The sequence below is a fragment of the Panulirus ornatus genome, chromosome 37, assembly GCF_036320965.1.
Source record: "Panulirus ornatus isolate Po-2019 chromosome 37, ASM3632096v1, whole genome shotgun sequence".
Lineage (NCBI taxonomy): Eukaryota > Metazoa > Arthropoda > Malacostraca > Decapoda > Palinuridae > Panulirus > Panulirus ornatus.
Genome location: NC_092260.1, coordinates 30906221 through 30928536, shown reverse-complemented (window position 1 = coordinate 30928536; position 22316 = coordinate 30906221). Strand labels below are relative to the sequence as shown.

The following is a 22316-nucleotide window of genomic DNA, read 5'->3' as shown; positions in this document are numbered from 1 at the left end:
TGGGGATGAGAGAGCTTGGGAAGTGAGTCAGTTGTTGTTCGCTGATGATAAAGCGCTGGTGGCTGATTCATGTGAGAAACTGCAGAAGCTGGTGACTGAGTTTGGTAAAGTGTGTGAAAGAAGAAAGTTAAGAGTAAATGTGAATAAGAGCAAGGTTATTAGGTACAGTAGGGTTGAGGGTCAAGTCAACCGGGAGGTAAGTTTGAATGGAAAAAAACTGGAGGAAGTGAAGTGTTTTAGATATCTGGGAGTGGATCTGGGAGCGGATGGAACCATGGAAGCGGAAGTGAATCATAGGGTGGGGGAGGGGGGCGAAAATCCTGGGAGCCTTGAAGAATGTGTGGAAGTCAAGAACATTATCTCGGAAAGCAAAAATGGCTATGTTTGAAGGAATAGTGGTTCCAACAATGTTGTATGGTTGCGAGGCGTGGGCGATTGATAGAGTTGTGCGCAGGAGGGTGAATGTGCTGGAAATGAGATGTTTGAGGACAATATGTGGTGTGAAGTGGTTTGATCGAGTAAGTAAAAAGAGCGTGGTTGAGAGAGCAGAAGAGGGTGTTTTGAAATGGTTTGGGCACATGGAGAGAATGAGTGAGGAAAGATTGACCAAGAGGATACATGTGTCGGAGGTGGAGGGAACGAGGAGAAGTGGGAGACTAAATTGGAGGTGGAAAGATGGAGTGAAAAAGATTTTGAGTGATCGGGGCCTGAACATGCAGGAGGGTGAAAGGCTGGCAAAGAATTGAGTGAATTGGATCGTTGTGGCACACCGGGGTCGACGTGCTGTCAATGGATTGAATCAGGGCATGTGAAGCGTCTGGGGTAAACCATGGAAAGTTCTGTGGGGCCTGGATGTGGAAAGGGAGCTGTGGTGTCGGGCATTATTGCATGACAGCTAGAGACTGAGTGTGAACGAATGGGGCCTTTGTTGTCTTTTCCTAGCGCTACCTCGCACACATGAAGGGGGAGGGGAATGTTATTCCATGTGTGGCGAGGTGGCGATGGGAATGAATAAAGGCAGACAGTGTGATTTGTGTGCATGTGTATATATGTATGTGTCTGTGTGTGTATATATATGTGTACATTGAGAGGTATGGGTATGTATATTTGCGTGTGTGGACGTGTCTGTAAATACATGTGTATGGGGGTGGGTTGGGCCATTTCTTTCGTCTGTTTCCTTGCGCTACCTCGCAAACGCGGGAGACAGCGACAAAGCAAAATAATATATATATATATATATATATATATATATATATATATATATATATATATATATATATATATATATATATATATATAATTTATCCCTGGGGATAGGGGAGAAAGAATTCTTCCCACGTATTCCCTGCGTGTCGTAGAAGGCGACTAAAAGGGAAGGGAGCGGGGGGCTGGAAATCCTCCCCTCTCATTTTTCATTTTCCAAAAGAAGGAACAGAGAAGGGGGCCAAGTGAGGATGTTCCCTCAAAGGCTCAGTCCTCTGTTCTTAGCGCTACCTCGCTAATGCGGGAAATAGCGAATAGTAAAAAAAAAGTATATATATATATTATCCCTGGGGATAGGGGAGAAAGAATACTTCCCACGTATTCCCTGCGTGTCGTAGAAGGCGACTAAAAGGGGAGGGAGCGGGTGGCTGGAAATCCTCCCCTCTCGTTTTTTTTTTTTTTTTTCCAAAAGAAGGAACAGAGAAGGGGGCCAGGTGAGGATATTCCCTCTAAGGCCCAGTCCTCTGTTCTTAACGCTACCTCGCTAATGCGGGAAATGGCGAATAGTATGAAAGAAAGAAAGAAAGAATATATATATATACATACATATATATATATATATATATATATATATATATATATATATATATATATATATATATATATATATACATATGTGTATATATATATATATATATATATATATATATATATATATATATATATATATATATATATACTTATTATATATATATATATATATATATATATATATATATATATACTTATTATACTTAGTCGCTGTTTCCCGCCTTAGCGAGGGAGCGCAAGGAAACAGACGAAAGAATGGCCTAACCCACCCACATACACATGTATATACATAAACGCCACACACGCACATATGCAAACCTATACATTTCAACGTATACATACATATACAGACACAGACATATAACCCACTCACATACACATGCATATACATATACGTCCACAAACGCACATATACATTTCAACGTATACATACATATACACACACAGACATATACATATATACACATGTACATAATTCATACTGTCTGTCCTTATTCATTCCCATCGCCACCCCGCCACACATAACATGACAACCCCCTTACCCTACATGTGTGCGAGGTAGCACTATAAATATATATATATATACATATATATATATATATATATATATATATATATATATATATATATATATATATATATATATATATATATAGGGGATAGGGGAGAAAGAATACTTCCCACGTATTCCCTGCGTGTCGTAGAAGGCGACTAAAAGGGAAGGGAGCGGGGGGCTGGAAATCCTCCCCTCTCAGTTTTTTTTTCAATTTTCCAAAAGAAGGAACAGAGAAGGGGGCCAGGTCAGGATGTTCCCTCAAAGGTCCAGTCCTCTGTTCTTAACGCTACCTTGCTAACGCGGGAAATGGCGAATAGTATAAAAAAAAATATATATATATATATATATATACCCTATAATGAGGCAGTTACCCCTTTCTATCGACCAACCCAGAAGGGCAGATGAACAGCTGGGTTGACTGTGGATCGAATGCCGAAGACCCCATTTTGGAAGTTACTACTTTAGTGTAAGAAAATCATTCACAGACGTATCTTCTCTAGGCTCAGAAGTGACAGCTAGTCATTCCCTTGACAAATAGATAATACTGTTCGTTTGATATCGCTTCAAGTCAGGTCAAAACATAATAGCAGAGCGCTGATTCGAGGAAGCTAGAAAATCATTTATAACCGCAACACCTCTTGAACCGTTAGAACGACCCAGCTATGTTCAGCCAGTTTCACAGCTCACACTGCTGGGCCGAGTGGCAGCGCCCAGCTGTAGTTGGTTCAGGAAAAGAGCTAGCCTAGAATTCTGATCGTCTCCTTACACGACGTTTCGTCTCGTATCGCTACGAGTATTAGAAATATTGACACAAGGCCCCTTCTTACTCTGTACCATCTATGTCTGGTGTTATTCTTCACTCCCTGATGATTACAGTAGCGAATAGTTTCTCTGTACATAAGAGAAAATGCCGCGGTGATCCTTAGAATCCAACAAGAACACGTCCTCTATATATAGGGATGAAAGGACATTTATTCACAGCCTCTCATGTATATTCCTTTACCTAGCAAATTTTGAAACAAAAAAAAAATGCATTAAGTTGTCTAACGGAAGAAAAAATTAAACAGGCAAAGATCACTATATGCACTTTACTGGTTCATCTTACTTAAAACAGGATAAGAAAGCATTTCTAAAGTACTTTCTAAATATAATAGCTCAGATTATCTAACAAGATATTTATGAATAATAGTAAAACACGCGAGCGGGTAATCCTCGTACTTCTGGAATCTTGTCTATGACGCAAGTTACGACGTCATGATAGTCGCCTACACTGCCCACACAACACAAACACTAGCACAAAGACGTACTCTCCTTTTTGTTTATGATGTATTATTCATATCTACACAAAAAATAGGATAAAATCGCTGTAAAAGGAGGACGTGTACGTTAACAGCATTTCTAATCACAATCCTGGAAAATAGCAGTACCATATGGTGATTCGGAGAGCTCACATGATGTTTACCTGATAGTGTTTGACACGTGTCATCCGATGAACTCTCCTCTCTCAAATGTTTTCATGGGCGAGTATGCCGATACTCCCAGCGGAAATAATATAAAAGTTTCTGAGGGGCAGACAATGCTTATACACCTCAATATAACCATTTGACCAAAACTTACAAGCAATATGGAGTAAAATCTAGTCCACCATAACACTGATTATGTGGATTAATGACCACACTCCTGCAGCTATTATAAGCACAAAACGTATCCCTCACACTCATCCCGACACTCCTGCAGGTGTTCTGGACAACGGTCTCCCTTACATACGACTCCTGCAGGTGTTAGGAGTCTCCCTCTCAATCAACCCCATAGGACTCACCCTTTCAGGCTTCACATGTGGCATGAGAAGCGGGAATTTCTGAAGTATTTCTTTGGTGAGAGCTGTGGCCGTGAGGGCCAGGAGTAAGGCAACACACACATCCACTCGCAAGGCCATCTTGCCGTCAACTGGTGGGTGAGCAGCTCCGCGGCCGCGGACCTGGGGCCGTCCTACAGCCACACCTGCCTTGCGCAGATCAATAGGCTTGCTACAACACTCCGGAAACTTACTCCTACGCACAGTTGCTTTTGTTTTTAGACGTTACACAAGTTCTTATGAGTTAGAATATTTGATTTAAACAAGAGCCATAAAGCAAAATAAGAAAACAAAAACCTGCAGGTCTCGAGAAGGTGATAACTTTCCTCCCAGTTGTAACCAGCCAACCGTGTGTAACAGGTGACAATAGTACTTAGCCGTGTTTCTGGGCTCCAATTGATCTGATTTTTGTTCAGGATGAAATTCTGTTTCAGATACCTTGTAATTACAGCCTTTCTTTATGTGATAAAGTCATAGTATTTGCTTTACTGTGAATGACGAAGCCGGAACCATATTGTGGGGACGTGTGCGATTACACGCACACACATTGTTACCACTAACCTCTGCGTCGACCCCAAACTTGGAAGCTTCATACCACTAGAGTTGATTACCAACTAATCTGTGCTTCTTTTTCATTTCACCTGTGTGATCTTTGTATTGTATTGAATGTTATGTGATACGTGCAGTTTAATGAAAGATAAACTGAAGGACTTTTTGGTATCTCCAATTTCCACAGGAAACACTGAAAGGTGTAAAGATAAGAGGCGACCTTGGACGTGATACGAATGGTCATCATATTTATATTATAAGGGCAATTCAGACATGACTGGACAAAGTCTCCATATAAGCACATTCATGAAGTGCACTTACAATATTTTTTTTTTTTTGTCGCTGTCTCCCGCGTTTGCGAGGTAGCGCAAGGAAACAGACGAAAGAAATGGCCCAACCCACCCCCATACACATATATATACATACGTCCACACACGCAAATATACATACCTACACAGCTTTCCATGGTTTACCCCAGACGCTTCACATGCCCTGATTCAATCCACTGACAGCACGTCAACCCCGGTATACCACATCGATCCAATTCACTCTATTCCTTGCCCTCCTCTCACCCTCCTGCATGTTCAGGCCCCGATCACACAAAATCTTTTTCACTCCATCTTTCCACCTCCAATTTGGTCTCCCTCTTCTCCTTGTTCCCTCCACCTCCGACACATATATCCTCTTGGTCAATCTTTCCTCACTCATTCTCTCCATGTGCCCAAACCATTTCAAAACACCCTCTTCTGCTCTCTCAACCACGCTCTTTTTTATTTCCACACCTCTCTCTTACCCTTACGTTACTTACTCGATCAAACCACCTCACACCACACATTGTCCTCAAACATCTCATTTCCAGCACATCCATCCTCCTGCGCACAACTCTATCCATAGCCCACGCCTCGCAACCATACAACATTGTTGGAACCACTATTCCTTCAAACATACCCATTTTTGCTTTCCGAGATAATGTTCTCGACTTCCACACATTCTTCAAGGCTCCCAGGATTTTCGCCCCCTCCCCCACCCTATGATCCACTTCCGCTTCCATGGTTCCATCCGCTGCCAGATCCACTCCCAGATATCTAAAACACTTTACTTCCTCCAGTTTTGCTCCATTCAAACTTACCTCCCAATTGACTTGACCCTCAACCCTACTGTAACTAATAACCTTGCTCTTATTCACATTTACTCTTAACTTTCTTCTTTCACACACTTTACCAAACTCAGTCACCAGCTTCTGCAGTTTCTCACATGAATCAGCCACCAGCGCTGTATCATCAGCGAACAAGAACTGACTCACTTCCCAAGCTCTCTCATCCCCAACAGACTTCATACTTGCCCCTCTTTCCAAAACTCTTGCATTTACCTCCCTTACAACCCCATCCATAGACAAATTAAACAACCATGGAGACATCACACACCCCTGCTGCAAACCTACGTTCACTGAGAACCAATCACTTTCCTCTCTTCCTACACGTACACGTACACATTGTACACACGTACAATATATGTATTTATATTCATTTGTTACACTTAATCGCCGTCTCCCGCGTTAGCGAGGTAGTGCAAGGAAACAGACGAGGAATGGCCCATCCCACGCACATACACATATATATACATTTCAACGTATACATACATATACATAAACAGACATATACATATATACACATATACATATTCATACCTGCTGCTTTCATCCATTCTCGTCGCCATCCCGCCACACACGAAATAGCTATATATTCTTTCATACTATTCGCCATTTCCCACATTAGCGAGGTAGCGTTAAGAACAGAGGACTGAGCCTTTGAGGAATATCCTCATCTGGCCCCATTCTTTGTTCCTTCTTTTGGAAAATTAAAAAAAAAACAAGAGGGGAGGATTTTCAGCCTCCCGCCCCCTTCCCTTTTAGTCGCCTTCTACGACACGCAGGGAATACGTGGGAAGTATTCTTTCTCCCCTATCCCCAGGGATATATATATATATATATATATATATATATATATATATATATATATATATATATATATATATATATATATATATATATATATATATGTATAGGAAGAGAGGAAAGTGATTGGTTCTCAGTGAATGTAGGTTTGCGGCAGGGGTGTGTGATGTCTCCATGGTTGTTTAATTTGTTTATGGATGGGGTTGTTAGGGAGGTGAATGCAAGAGTTTTGGAAAGAGGGGCAAGTATGCAGTCTGTTGTGGATGAGAGAGCTTGGGAAGTGAGTCAGTTCTTGTTCGCTGATGATACAGCGCTGGTGGCTGATTCATGTGAGAAACTGCAGAAGCTGGTGACTGAGTTTGGTAAAGTGTGTGAAAGAAGAAAGGTGAGAGAAAATGTATATAAGAGCAAGGTTATTAGGTACAGTAGGGTTGAGGGTCAAGTCAACTGGGAGGTAAGTTTGAATGGAGAAAAACTGGAGGCAGTGAAGTGTTTTAGATATCTGGGAGTGGATTTGGCAGCGGATGGAACCATGGAAGCGGAAGTGAATCATACGGTGGGGGAGGGGGCGAAAGTTCTGGGAGCGTTGAAAAATGTTTGGAAAGCGAGAACGTTATCTTGGAAAGTAGAAATGGCTATGTTTGAAGGAATAGTGGTTCCAACAATGTTGTATGGTTGCGAAGCTTGTGCTATAGATAGAGTTGTGCGCAAGGCGGTGGATGTGCTGGAAATGAGATATTTGAGGACAATATGTGGTGTGAGGTGGTTTGATCGAGTAAGTAATGAAAGGGTAAGAGAGATGTGTGGTAATAAAAAGAGTGTGGTTGAGAGAGCAGAAGAGGGTGTTTTGAAATGGTTTGGTCACATGGAGAGAATGAGTGAGGAAAGATTGACAAAGAGGATATATGTGTCAGAGGTGGAGGGAACGCGGAGAAGTGGGAGATCAAATTGGAGGTGGAAAGATGGAGTGAAAAAGATTTTGAGTGATCGGGGCCTGAACATGCAGGAGGGTGAAAGGCGTGCAAGGAATAGAGTGAATTGGAACGATGTGTTATACCGGGGTCGACGTGCTGTCAATGGATTGAACCCTAGTTCAATCCATTGACAGCACGTGAAGCGTCTGGGGTAAACCATGGAAAGTTTTGTGGGGCCTGGATGTGGAAAGGGAGCTGTGGTTTCGGTGCATTATACATGAAAGCTAGAGACTGAGAGTGAACGAATGTGGCCGTTGTTGTCTTTTCCTAGCGCTACCTCGCACACATGCGGGGGAAGGGCGTTGTCATTTCATGTGTGGCAGGATGACGACGGGAATGAATAAGGGCAACAGTATGAATTACGTACATGTGTATATATGTATATGTCTGTGTGTGTATGTATATGTATACGTTGAGATGTATAGGTATGCATATGTGCGTGTGTAGACGTGTATGTAAATGTATGTGGATGTGGGTGGGTTGGGCCATTCTTTCGTCTGTTTCCTTGCGCTACTTCGCTGACGCGGGAGACAGCGACAGAGTATAATAAATAAATTTAAACAAATGATATATATATATATATATATATATATATATATATATATATATATATATATATATATATACATATCAACCAAGTCTCTTTAGTGCTGAAAGCGACCTACGTCAAGGAAAAATCGAGGAGGTTGGGTTGCGTTGCCTTACCCCACTCGCTACATGTGGCAGCATCAGAGTGAGCAGCAGCTTCTTGTCATGTCCACATACTGTTCACTGCGGCACGATGTTAGCTGTGTTCCAAAATGCTACGACTTCTGCTTTTTTTTACGTAGTGCGATTCTACGGTGTGACCGTCTACTGATGTGGGCTCCGTTGACTGGGATCCATAAGGTCTCATGGTCACGTGAGCTCTGTGATGCTGAGTCGATTGAGTTAGTTTAGGATAGTGTGTTCAGTCATTTGTTAATCACTAATGAACATACAAAGCACAACCAGCGACGTATCATTATAACACAGACGATGATGACTGCAAAACTCTCTCTCTCTCTCTCTCTCTCTCTCTCTCTCTCTCTCTCTCTCTCTCTCTCTCTCTCTCTCTCTCACCATTCGTGATCAGCATGAAGAAATTAGTTTCACATACGTTGCTTGGTAACCAACTGCTCCGTTTACAGCGACTGTAACGGTACTGTGACATTAATTGCCCCCCACCCCACCCCTGTTTCATGAGTTCCTGTGACGGCACGTTGACCTCAGCCTCTTGTGCTCCATAACCCCACAACAACTAGGTTACACAAGCCCCTCCTCCCCTTCCCCACTCCCAGTTCCGCTCCATGACCTCCGTAACGGCACGATGAGAGTCAGAACCATACACGAGTGAGGCAAGCTGGAATAGTGAGCGCGTCACCCACTTCCACCCAGCCAACCGATATATCATGACCAGAGTTGCTGCAGCTCAGTCTTCTCCAGCAGCAGCAGCAGCCAGGTTTTATGCTGGAGGATGAAGGAGTGTGGAGTGAGTAGGTGCAATGGCGATGTGTGTGTGTGTGTGTGTGTGTGTGTGTGTGTGTGTGTGTGTGTGTGTGTGTGTGTGTAGACAGTGAGTGTCGAAGCTGTGTAGGGAAGCACATGGATGTACAAGTTCAGTGCAAGACGGGGAAACCGGAGAGCCGAGAGTGGTGTGTGTATGTATCTGACTGTTTCTGTGCTGGGAGATGGGAGGAGGGTATTACGTTATAATCTTTAATTATGCCATTGTCAGTGGTGACCTAATTGTGCTTCCCTGCTCATCCTGTGAATGGTGCCACAGAAGGATTACAAGGGTATAAAGGGTCCGTGTTTTACCCTAGTGAGCAGTTAATCATTACATCTAAATTTGGTTCATTATATAAACTGTCTTTCATGTAGTAAGTTTATCCTGTCTTAGGATTGTAGATGCTTTGCTGTCAAAGATAAGGTGTGACATTTCCTGCAAGGTTTGTTTAGACCTATCTCTATATGACGTTAGATATAGTGTTTTACTTTGTTTCCATATCTTTGGTCACAAATTTTTTTACAAGATTAATATTACAATTTAGGCCAGAATGCCAAGAGTATCTTCAACCTAGCAACAATCTAGCAATGACAACATCTTGAAGTCTGCTGACCTGGTTAATTTCTCCATATGGAGGTTTTACTTTACACATTCGTTATAATGAATGGTGTTTCCACCAGCACTGTCTGCACTCGTCTATCTACTCCAAAATGATCCTTTAGTTCCTTTCTAATTACAGTTTTAGGACTTGAAATTGAAAACCCATTGTTGTTTTCAACATCTTCTTTATCAAGTGCAAGTTCGACTAAAGTATGAGCGTTGATTTGAATCCCTCGACCCGTGACGTTTGTATACTGTGTCTGCTCCATGACCTCCCGTGGCGGCGCGTTCAACCCGCCACCTCCCTCCTGAGCTCTTGTGATGCTGTAAAATATCTGCTATATTGTAGCTGTTGAACAGTGGCTGCTGTAATTATCATCGCAACTTTCTAAGTCAAAAAAGTTACGCTTTATTGATAACGAAGACAAATCTGATGAAATGAGGACAGGCTGCTTTGCTGGCCGATACCAGATTCTCATCCGACCGTCCTTATCATAACAGTGTTGTCGTTACGATTCCGCCACACCCACCTGCAGCGCTGCTCCACACAGCTAGTTACGTCATGCCTGTTTGCTAGCGTAATGCTTTACCTTCAGTGTGGCGACAGATGCACGCTAATTTGCTGTTTGATGCACCACTTTCATCTATTCGCCGCTAAGCAAGGGAAGCAAGGGTAAGAAAATGTGCACAAACCCGTTCCAAATCGACCTCCTGTTTAGTTAATTCAAAATTATTTCATTTATCACCGCATCTTTAGAGAGACAAAGAGAGATAGAAAACAAGAGTAATGAAGAACATAAGAAACAGTGTATATCACAAACTAATCTGCTCTCCAGTTGTGTAAGTTAGTCCTTAATTATAAAAACAAGGACGTTCTCCTTTGGTAGAAATTTTAACTAAGGTAAGCCTTTGGCTGTCCACAGATGCTGTTACAACGCTGGTAGATACAGGCACTGTGGATGACGAACATCACTCCAGTCAAGATTACGAAAATGATTTTCCTCGCAGAAGGCAATATTGCTTCCCATACCGAGACTAGGTTTATAAACATGTACTCTATCAAAGAATTCAGATAACTGATATCAGTGCGGATGAAAAACTTATATACATGTGGAACAGCGAGTGAGAGTGGTGAACTGAAGGGTGGTGGTAAGCACTGGAACACCTGACTGGGAAAGAAAGAATGGGGGTTCAGGAAAGGGAGACGGTGCGTGGTGCAAATGCTTGAACTGAAGAATTTCTGCGTGAAAAATTTGGAGAAAGAGTGAAATGTCAGCGGTACTTACAGATATAGACAAAGAGTATGATAAGGTTAACAGAGATATAACAGATATCTTGTTGAGGGTGCTAAGAAATGGGGAAAGTGGAAAGTTATTATATGCAATAGTGAGGTTTTACCGAGAGATTAAAGTATGAGTGCGAGTCAGAAGGGAGGAGGGTCAAGGATATGCGGTGTCGCCATAGGCGTTGAATCTGTTCATGAACAGGGCGGTAAGGAAGATAAATGCCAGAGTCTTGGAGCAAGGGACGGGTCTACAGGATGCCAGTGACAAAATTGATGCTTCACCCTAACTTGAACTTAGTAAAGGTGATAATGAAAACAACATTGGGTTTTCAATAAGAAGCCTCAAAACTGTGATTAGAAAGGAACTAATAGACATCTTTGAAGCACGTAGATAAATTCAAATAAGCACAATTAGAAACATTTTCCATCACAGTGAAATGTGTAAGAACGATCATGTATGTGGAGCAATTAATAAGATCAGCAGATTACAAGATGCTGTAATTGCTAGACTCTTGCTAGCCTATAAGTACTATTGATGTTAAGGCTTATCTGGAGTTGATAATCCTGTGAATTGTAAAGTTTGTAGCCGAAGATTTGAACACAAACTAGAACACTATGTTTTAGAATGTGAAAAATAGAGCCTTTCAGGGATAGGTCTGAACGAACCCTTCAAGAAATATCACAAGACACCTGAAATTTGAAGTTTGTATTCTTTTTTTGCATCTGTTCAGTAAACTTACTGTATGAAACTATATAATGTATGTAATGAAACTTTGTAAAAACTTGTGTAATAGCAACCCACTGGGGTCTGACTAAGACCCTTTGTGACCTCTGTAATACTTTGCGCTACCGCTCACAATAGCATGGGGTGCACAATAAATTTGCCGGCATTAACAGCACAAATCAAATCAAAGCAGTCAGGAGGGGTAGGCATCGGAAAGGGAATTAGGTGATGTTTGCAAATTACACATCTGTGGTAGTAGGCTTCCAAAAAAAAAAAAAGGGAAAAATCAAAGGCGAGTTTTAGTTTGGGAAATTATTAGAATAGAATAAACTGAGAGTAAATTTGTAAGAAAGAAGGTAGTGAGATGCGATAGGTGATTAAGAGAGCAACGCTGGAGTGTAAATTTGAATTGGGAGGATCTAGAGGAAGTGGAGTGGTTCAAGTATCTGGGAGTGGAAGTGGAGCGAGTGGAAACGTGGAAGGTGAAGTGAGTCATAGGACGGAAGAGGATAAAAACGTTCTTTGGTGCAGTAAGGAGCATGTGGAAAAAGAGGAATGTGTCCGTAAGGGGATAGATGGGCACGTTTGAGAGTATAGTGGTCCCAGCAATGATAAAACAATATGAGATTGAACGACAAAGAAAGGAAGATGGCGTTAGTGTTGGAAATGAAATGCCCGAGGAAGATATATGGTGTGAGGCGGACTCACCGTGTAAAAAATTGACAGAGATGTTGTGGTAGACGCAGTCAAACTGAAAGGGCAGACTAGGGCGTAATGAAATGCTTCAGACAAAAACAGAGGAAGAGCGAAGAAAGTGTGACTAATAGGATTTCTGTCAGAAGTGGAGGAGGCAAGTGGGACGGGGTACCGATAAGGGTAGAGTGGACTCTAACGGTAAGGTCATGTAATCTGAGCATTCCGGAAGCAGTTTACTTCCCACACTATTGTGCGAGATGTTTTCATTAATTTTTGCCCATTTCTAGTTTTTCGTACTACAGACTATTTGGGACTTATTGCCTAGGTCCCTATTTCATTACTAAATTTGTCTATATTGGCACCTTTGTTTCACTTAAGACCTGACACGTGTGGTTTACAAATGTATGGGTTTAGTAAAATCCATATGGTAACTTGACCTCTGAAAGGATCTTTTTGAAATTTACATGCAGTTTTTCATTTATAACATTTGAATTCTTATACTTTCTCTTCATCAACGCTAAATATAGTATGTAGGTATGTGTGAAGTTTAAATGGGAAGAGTCTGAAAACATGATTCCTCAGCTTTCATCATGAAGAGTCGTAATACTAACGAACAAATGTAAGGATGTCAGAAGTTGTAAGAAATGCTACAAGGTACGAAGTGAAGAAAGAATAAAGTACTTTATTTGGCAGGTGCTCCTTCTTTAACCTTACAAGATGCAGTGAGGACCACTAACGCTGGTGGGTTTCCATTGGTGATGTATGTCAGCATTTGTAGTTCTACGGGTGCCGGCGGCGGGTATTGGTAGTGTGAAAATAACGTAACCATCACACTACTGCTTCCCTTGAGGATGACGTACCCCTTTATGCCGAAAACCACCTCACCAAATTCAACCCAACATAACGTAACTGCCCTGATGTCTCAACCTGACTCAAGTGAGCTGGGTTTAAGTTTTTCTTCTGTTTACGAAAGAAAAATTGTTCAACTTTATTCCAAACTGTTCAACTAAACCAAACAATGAGTGCTGCCTTCTTAGTTAATTGGGTTAGGTTGAATGTCTTGTAAGATTCGATAAGGTTAATTCCCGTCCCGTTTGCGTAGTCCAAGAGAGTCTGGTGGGTCGACCACGGTTATTACCCACAGGCGTGATCCTTCTCTCCTACTAAGGTGTGAATGACACTCCCAAAGTACCCAGACGACCACAAGGCATCCACACACCCATTAAGGTTACCCATAGAAACTAACCAGATTTTTTTGAGCTACCATCTCTGGAAGAATGAATGCTGACATGAGATATTCCGTCAGTAAGTACACAGTTAACACTGAAGTCTCCAGGGTTAGCGTACCGTAGTATCTCATAAGTGTTAGTGCTAAAGTTTGTGTCACCTTCATTTGTAGATATATACCAACTCGTGTAGTGTTATCCTGTTGTTAATGATATTAATCAAACTTAACCGCGTTATTCGCAAACCCACTGTATTTCCTTTTTCAATGAGATCCAGTAGTTGTTGCCTGTATTACCTTGCTTTTAGATACGTTTCCAGAGGGAAAGTTGTACTAGAAGTAACAGAATAATTGTATTTGATCATGTTCCTTGCTTATGCTAACACTGGTGGCCCATCACTGGCATGTGCTACCACTTGCAGCCCATCACTGGCACGTGCTACCACTGGTGGTTCATCACTGGCACGTGCTTGCTACCATTGGAGGCCCATCACTGGCATATGCTACCACTGGAGACTCATCACTGACACGTGCTACCACTGGAGGCCCATCACTGGCATGTGCTGCCACTGGTAGGGCATCGCTGGTATGTGCTACCTCTGGAGGCCAATCACTGTCATGTGCTACCACTGGTGGCCCATCACTGGCATGTATTACCAACGGAGGCCCATCACTGCCGTCCTTGTAAGGGGAATTCCGGGAAGGATGAATCAAATATGATTATCATAACTGTATTTATCATTTAATCACACTCATTAACTGTACAGTTTTCAAAATAGCTAAAATATGGTCATCCTGGAAAGAACACTCCCAAAGTAATCTGAATATTACGTCCGCGTGTGCTAGTCACGTGACAGTTGATACCCGGAGCTCTGAGGCCAGAACATATTACCCCTCACATGCGTCGACCGACCCCAGGCGGCTGACATATACTTTGAGGAACATGAACTGTAAGTGGTCATGCCCTTGACATAGGTATTATTGCTCACATATATTCCTCCTTAGACATGCTGGTTGAAACACTGGATAGGGGATGTCTTTCTTGAGAGTGGCTTCCAAAGAAACGTATTCATGTCAAAAGTATGACGCCTTTGACTTGTTGCCTTGGGGGTAAGACAATGGTTCCTTTTGACTTTCGACCGTAGCCCGGCAGACGGGGCAGGAGACCGCTTGGTGGTGCTGGCAGTCAGGCTCCGGTATTACAATTCTTGAAAATGGTGCATCAGTAGAGCAAGGAAGACCTTAACTAAATAAATATAAGGATACAAAATAAAATTCAGTCTAATAACTAGACGTGACAAAGCAGTAAGAGACCAGCTGCCTAGAAGAACACAGAAAATAACAGACAAAAAGGTATGCGTGTGTGTGTGTGTGTGTGTGTGTGTGTGTGTGTGTGTGTGTGCGCGCGTGTGTGTGTGTGTGTGCGTGTGTGTGTGACACAAGGGGTGTATATGTGGAGTAAGAGGGTAACAAGAGGTTACAACAACACCATAATCTAGCGTCACAATGCTAACAGTACAGATTTTGTTGTCACATTACTGACATGATGTCCTTTTTTCAGTTACGTACATAATCAGTGACTATAGATAGCGTCACATGTTGCAATGATGAACTGCTATTTCATCATTTGAAGAAAATGACATTTAAAAAGGCTTGAAAAGGCATTATTTTCTGAAGTAAGATGTTGACAAATGAGAAGCTGACAAGCAACGAGACATTTAGATTGATCCTGTGATACTAATGATAAGATGTCTGTATTCTGAGACTACAATATTTGATTCAGCCTCAGGTTAAACTCATAATATTATTCCTTTCTCGTGAAGCTGCAGCAAAACGTCAACATCAAAACATGCTAAACTCACGGGCCAGTACAGTATAACAACCTCAGATAAATACTTTGAAAATTCCTCTTCCTCTTCGAATGTTCCATCTAATTCACCTAGGACGACAAAACAGACTTGAGACTGAAATTTTGATAATGTTTCCTGTCATACTCGAAGTATGTAGCGTGCAGGAGTAGAGGGCATTAGGCACTCAGGGTGTGGAGACAAACTAGAGACCGTCATCACCAGAGGCATTCACATTACGTCAAACATTCAAGACAAATTCTGCTGCAAAAGTGGTGGGAGTCTGTTGTCAGCTGTGACGGCAGGTGTAAACTCTACATAAAGGATCAGTTAACATATTCATAAACAGAGCAACAGGAATACCACTTTTAGGACAAACCTGCAAGAAATGTGAGTGGCAGGATTAGTTCTGGTGTGGAGTGGAAGGAAATGCCAGACTGAGTCCTCTGACGCGGCCGGAAGCATCTCCAAAACCTCACTACATAAATTCTAGATACAGAAGCATTATATCTCCCTCACTAAAACTTACCAGTGGAAAAGTTTTTCCAAAATGTTCTTCAGATTCAGTATGATACTGCGCTATTTGTCAGTATAACCATAGGTAACATTGAATCGCAAAAATATATTTCGACAGAACGATATTATCCACCTGACCACAATGAGTACAATAAACAAGCATACTTGGGGATATAACCTACATATATATTCTTCCAGGAGTTGCAGATGATCCTCCCTCTACCTCCCACTCTAGAGGGGACGACCAGCCACTGACTCAGTACATGGAGAGGCAGTGATCATGATATGCGTTATCGAGAAGTATCTGTTCTTAAGTATAACCCTTAAAAACAGTGCTGGCGAAATCACCCTTAAAACAGTGTTCGTTTAGGCTATGTTAAAAGTCTTCAGAAGCAAATCACACTGTTATAGAGGCAAAGCACTTCGTTATGTTACAGAGGCGATTAGAGTGTCATCCATGGCAGCGACGTGGGTGTGCGAGAGTGGTTCTCAGCTGCTCACTCGCCGAGAACATCCATCATGAGCTTGTTGAATGTGGCCGTCTGAGCAATCTTCTTCCTCCCGCTGATGGCGTTCGTCTGCAAGAACACAAGTAAAATCAGATGACTGATTGGTAAGGTGTTTCTGCCAGCTACCTGGAGTTTCTCTTGGTGTTAAAAAATGTTACAGTAAGTTGTCCAAAACTCGTGCCTGGTTCATTTTGGTGTAAACAGATGTTTCCAGTAAGTCAGTAGCAAAGATTAGAAAGTTAGATAATTCAACTTGGTTTGGGCTTAGCATTTTCTTTGTACAAGATTTTAGGATTAGTTCTTGCAAATTCTAGTGAATGATAAGTGGATTGGAAACATTTGATAGGTGTAGTGATCACACTTCTTTATAGACCTTTAAGTTATTAAAAGAGACTGACGTGTTCACTCCTAGTCTGAGAATGTTGTTATGGAACACACTGGTAGGGTTATGTTTAGTTGTCATCTTTAACATATATGTAAATATCAGTAGAAATCTATATACCATTAGTTTGCAAGTAGAGAACTAGACTTTAGGTGTAAAAGATTAACTACAAAAAATATAAGGCAACATGAAATATTGATAAATTCTAAATAAACAACCCAGAAAAACTACAGCGGAAGTAAGCATTAAACATAAACTGCCACTAAAAATAAAATGTGGTAAACGTCTGTAAAAAGAACTGTGATTTTGATTAAACATCTCTCGTGGAGTTCTGCTGAGTGATACAAGGTGTACAACACGAGCTAATGGCACTGAAGGACCGGCAAACAGTAATGAGGCACGGAGGCTGTGGTTGAGGCCCATTGACGCACTCAACCTGCCGACACACGCCACTGGTACCACCGACATACGCTACCTTGCAGGTACACATCACTGGTACTACTGAGATACACGCGTATATGGCATCAACAAGTCACGCTATCAAGGAACATCCAGGATACTCTTACGTGACACCAGAGGATGGCACCAGTGAGCGGCTTGACAGCCGGCACTGCTGTTTGACACCAGCAGTGGGAACCAATTAGTTACACTAGGAGATAGAACCAATGAGTGGTTACAGCAGGTGGCACCAATGAGCGGTACCAGCAAGTAGCAGAAAGGACTGAGAAGAGCAGAAGGCAACATCAAATGGCACCAGAAGGGATGGAGGACAGACCTTGGGGCCTCCTGGTATACGCGTTGAGCTGACCGTCTGCTGCTGGAAGGCTTGCTCATCCTGAGGGAGGGAGGGCACGTCAAAAGCTTCACCTCTTTCACTCACCTTCGGTCCCCAGGATATTTCCTAGGCACAGACATACATCGCACGGCTGAGCAGGTACTTACCCAAACCTTCGTGTAACTACATAACTCCACATATTCGAACTTACAGGTGAAACGATTATTGAATATTCAAGGTCCATCTCTCTCATATATATATTTTTTTTTTTTTTTGCTTTGTCGCTGTCTCCCGCGTTTGCGAGGTAGCGCAAGGAAACAGACGAAAGAAATGGCCCAACCCACCCCCATACACATATATATACATACACGTCCACACACGCAAATATACATACCTACACAGCTTTCCATGGTTTACCCCAGACGCTTCACATGCCCCGATTCAATCCACTGACAGCACGTCAACCCCGGTATACCACATCGCTCCAATTCACTCTATTCCTTGCCCTCCTTTCACCCTCCTGCATGTTCAGGCCCCGATCACACAAAATCTTTTTCACTCCATCTTTCCACCTCCAATTTGGTCTCCCTCTTCTCTTCGTTCCCTCCACCTCCGACACATATATCCTCTTGGTCAATCTTTCCTCACTCATTCTCTCCATGTGACCAAACCATTTTAAAACACCCTCTTCTGCTCTCTCAACCACGCTCTTTTTATTTCCACACATCTCTCTTACCCTTACGTTACTTACTCGATCAAACCACCTCACACCACACATTGTCCTCAAACATCTCATTTCCAGCACATCCATCCTCCTGCGCACAACTCTATCCATAGTCCACGCCTCGCAACCATACAACATTGTTGGAACCACTTCAAACATACCCATTTTTGCTTTCCGAGATAATGTTCTCGACTTCCACACATTCTTCAAGGCTCCCAGAATTTTCGCCCCCTCCCCCACCCTATGATCCACTTCCGCTTCCATGTTTCCATCCGCTGCCACATCCACTCCCAGATATCTAAAACACTTCACTTCCTCCAGTTTTTCTCCATTCAAACTCACCTTCCAATTGACTTGGCCCTCAACCCTACTGTACCTAATAACCTTGCTCTTATTCACATTTACTCTTAACTTTCTTCTTTCACACACTTTACCAAACTCAGTCACCAGCTTCTGCAGTTTCTCACATGAATCAGCCACCAGCGCTGTATCATCAGCGAACAAGAACTGACTCACTTCCCAAGCTCTCTCATCCCCAACAGACTTCATCCTTGCCCCTCTTTCCAAAACTCTTGCATTCACCTCCCTAACAACCCCATCCATAAACAAATTAAACAACCATGGAGACATCACGCACCCCTGCCGCAAACCTACATTCACTGAGAACCAATCACTTTCCTCTCTTCCTACACGTACACATGCCTTACATCCTCGATAAAAACTTTTCACTGCTTCTAACAACTTGCCTCCCACACCATATATTCTTAATACCTTCCACAGAGCATCTCTATCAACTCTATCATATGCCTTCTCCAGATCCATAAATGCTACATACAAATCCATTTGCTTTTCTAAGTATTTCTCACATACATTCTTCAAAGCAAACACCTGATCCACACATCCTCTACCACTTCTGAAACCACACTGCTCTTCCCCAATCCGATGCTCTGTATATATATATATATATATATATATATATATATATATATATATATATATATATATATATATATATATATATATATATATATATATATATATATATATATATTCACTCTATTCTTTTGCACGCCTATCACCCTCCTGCATGTTCATGCCCACCCCGATTGCTCAAAATCTATTTCACTCCATCCTTCCACTTCCAATTTGGTCTCCCGCGTCTCCTTGCTCCCTTCACCTCTGACACATATATCCTCTTTGTCAATCTTTCCTCACTCATTCTCTCCATATGTCCAAACCATTTTAGCACAGCCTCTTTGGTCTCTCAACCACACTCTTTTTATTACCACACATCTCTCTTACCCTTACGTTACTTACTCGATCAAACCACCTCACACCACACATTGTCCTCAAACATCTCATTTCCAGCACATCCATCCTCCTGCGCACAACTCTATCTTAGAGTCCACGCCTCACAAAACCATACAACATTGTTGGAACCACTTCAAACATACCCATTTTTGCTTTCCGAGATAATGTTCTCGACTTCCACACATTCTTCAAGGCTCCCAGAATTTTCGCCCCCCTCCCCCACCCTATGATCCCTTCCGCTTCCATGGTTCCATCCGCTGCCACATCCACTCCCAGATATCTAAAACACTTCACTTCCTCCAGTTTTTCTCCATTCAAACTCACCTTCCAATTGACTTGGCCCTCAACCCTACTGTACCTAATAACCTTGCTCTTATTCACATTTACTCTTAACTTTCTTCTTTTCACACACTTTACCAAACTCAGTCACCAGCTTCTGCAGTTTCTCACATGAATCAGCCACCAGCGCTGTATCATCAGCGAACAAGAACTGACTCACTTCCCAAGCTCTCTCATCCCCAACAGACTTCATCCTTGCCCCTCTTTCCAAAACTCTTGCATTCACCTCCCTAACAACCCCATCCATAAACAAATTAAACAACCATGGAGACATCACGCACTCCCTGCCGCAAACCTACATTCACTGAGAACCAATCACTTTCCTCTCTTCCTAACGTACACATTGCCTGACATCCTCGATAAAAACTTTTCACTGCTTCTAACAACTTGCCTCACAACCTTATCTTCTTGAATACCTTCCACAGAGCAATCTCTAGCAACTCTTCATATGCTTCTCCAGATCCATAAAGGCTACATACATATCCATTTGCTTTTCTAAGTATTTCTCACATACATTCTTCAAAGCAAACACTATGGATCCACACATCCTCTACCACTTCTGAAACCACACTGCTCTTCCCCAATCCGATGCTCTGTATATATATATATATATATATATTATATATATATATTATATATATATAGATATATATATTATATATATATATATAATATATATATATATATATATATATATATATTCACTCTATTCTTTTGCACGCCTATCACCCTCCTGCATGTTCATGCCCACCCCGATTGCTCAAAATCTATTTCACTCCATCCTTCCACTTCCAATTTGGTCTCCCGCGTCTCCTTGCTCCCTTCACCTCTGACACATATATCCTCTTTGTCAATCTTTCCTCACTCATTCTCTCCATATGTCCAAACCATTTTAGCACAGCCTCTTTGGTCTCTCAACCACACTCTTTTTATTACCACACATCTCTCTTACCCTTTCATTACTTACTCGATCATACCACCTCGCACCACATCTTGTCCTCAAACATTTCGCTTCCAACACATCCACCCTCCTCAGTACAACCCTATCTATAGCACATACGTCGCAACCTTATAATGATGGAACTACTATTCCTTCAAAAACACCTATTTTTGCTTTCCGAGATAATGTTCTCTCCTTCCCTCATCGCTCCCAGAACCTTTTCCCCTTTCCCATCTTGTGACTCACTTCCGCTTCCATGGTTCCATCCGCTGCTAATTCCACTCTCAGATATCTAAAACACTTCACCTTCTCCAATTTTTCTCCATTCAAACTCACCTTCCAATTGACTTGGCCCTCAACCCTACTGTACCTAATAACCTTGCTCTTATTCACATTTACTCTTAACTTTCTTCTTTTCACACACTTTACCAAACTCAGTCACCAGCTTCTGCAGTTTCTCACATGAATCAGCCACCAGCGCTGTATCATCAGCGAACAAGAACTGACTCACTTCCCAAGCTCTCTCATCCCCAACAGACTTCATCCTTGCCCCTCTTTCCAAAACTCTTGCATTCACCTCCCTAACAACCCCATCCATAAACAAATTAAACAACCATGGAGACATCACGCACTCCCTGCCGCAAACCTACATTCACTGAGAACCAATCACTTTCCTCTCTTCCTACACGTCACATGCCTTACATCCTCGATAAAAACTTTTCACTGCTTCTAAACAACGTGCCTCCCACACCATATATTCTTAATACCTTCCACAGAGCATCTCTATCAACTCTATCATATGCCTTCTCCAGAATCCATAAATGCTACATACAAATTCCATTTGCTTTTCTAAGTATTTCTCACATACATTCTTCAAAGCAAACACCTGATCCACACATCCTCTACCACTTCTGAAACCACACTGCTCTTCCCCAATCCGATGCTCTGTATATATATATATATTATATATATATATATTATATATATATATATAATATATATATATATATATATTATATATATATATATTATATATATATATATTATATATATATATATTATATATATATATATATATTATATATTATTATTATTATTATTATTATTTTTATCATTATTATTGTCATTATCATTATTATTATTATTATTATTATTATTATTATTATTATCATTATTATTATTATTATCATTATTATTATTATTATTATTATTATTATTATTATTATTATTATC

At 41.6% G+C, this 22316-nt stretch overlaps 2 protein-coding genes across 14 annotated transcripts in view; both read right to left on the bottom strand.

Annotated features, from left to right (window-relative positions):
• Window positions 1–4449, bottom strand: part of LOC139760684 (peptidylglycine alpha-hydroxylating monooxygenase-like) — a 43514-nt gene extending 39065 nt beyond the window's left edge. Inside the window, exon 1 of one of the 3 annotated variants that reach the window (XM_071684230.1) lies at window positions 4170–4449. In XM_071684230.1, coding sequence (XP_071540331.1) covers window positions 4170–4286 — 117 coding nt within the window. In that variant the 5' untranslated portion in view covers window positions 4287–4449. The remainder of the gene's footprint in view (window positions 1–4169) is intronic. The other 2 variants (XM_071684229.1, XM_071684231.1) reach the window with 2 other exon arrangements.
• Window positions 4450–14460: 10011 nt separating this feature from the next.
• LOC139760683 (PDZ and LIM domain protein 3-like) overlaps window positions 14461–22316 on the bottom strand; it is a 116110-nt gene continuing 108254 nt past the window's right edge. For 7 of the 11 annotated variants that reach the window (XM_071684225.1, XM_071684217.1, XM_071684218.1 and 4 more), the window contains 2 exons: window positions 17770–17829; window positions 14461–16681 (listed from right to left, as the gene is read on the bottom strand). In XM_071684225.1, the coding sequence (XP_071540326.1) occupies window positions 16601–16681; window positions 17770–17829 (141 nt within the window). In that variant the 3' untranslated portion in view covers window positions 14461–16600. The remainder of the gene's footprint in view (window positions 16682–17769; window positions 17830–22316) is intronic. The other 4 variants (XM_071684224.1, XM_071684219.1, XM_071684220.1 and 1 more) reach the window with 1 other exon arrangement.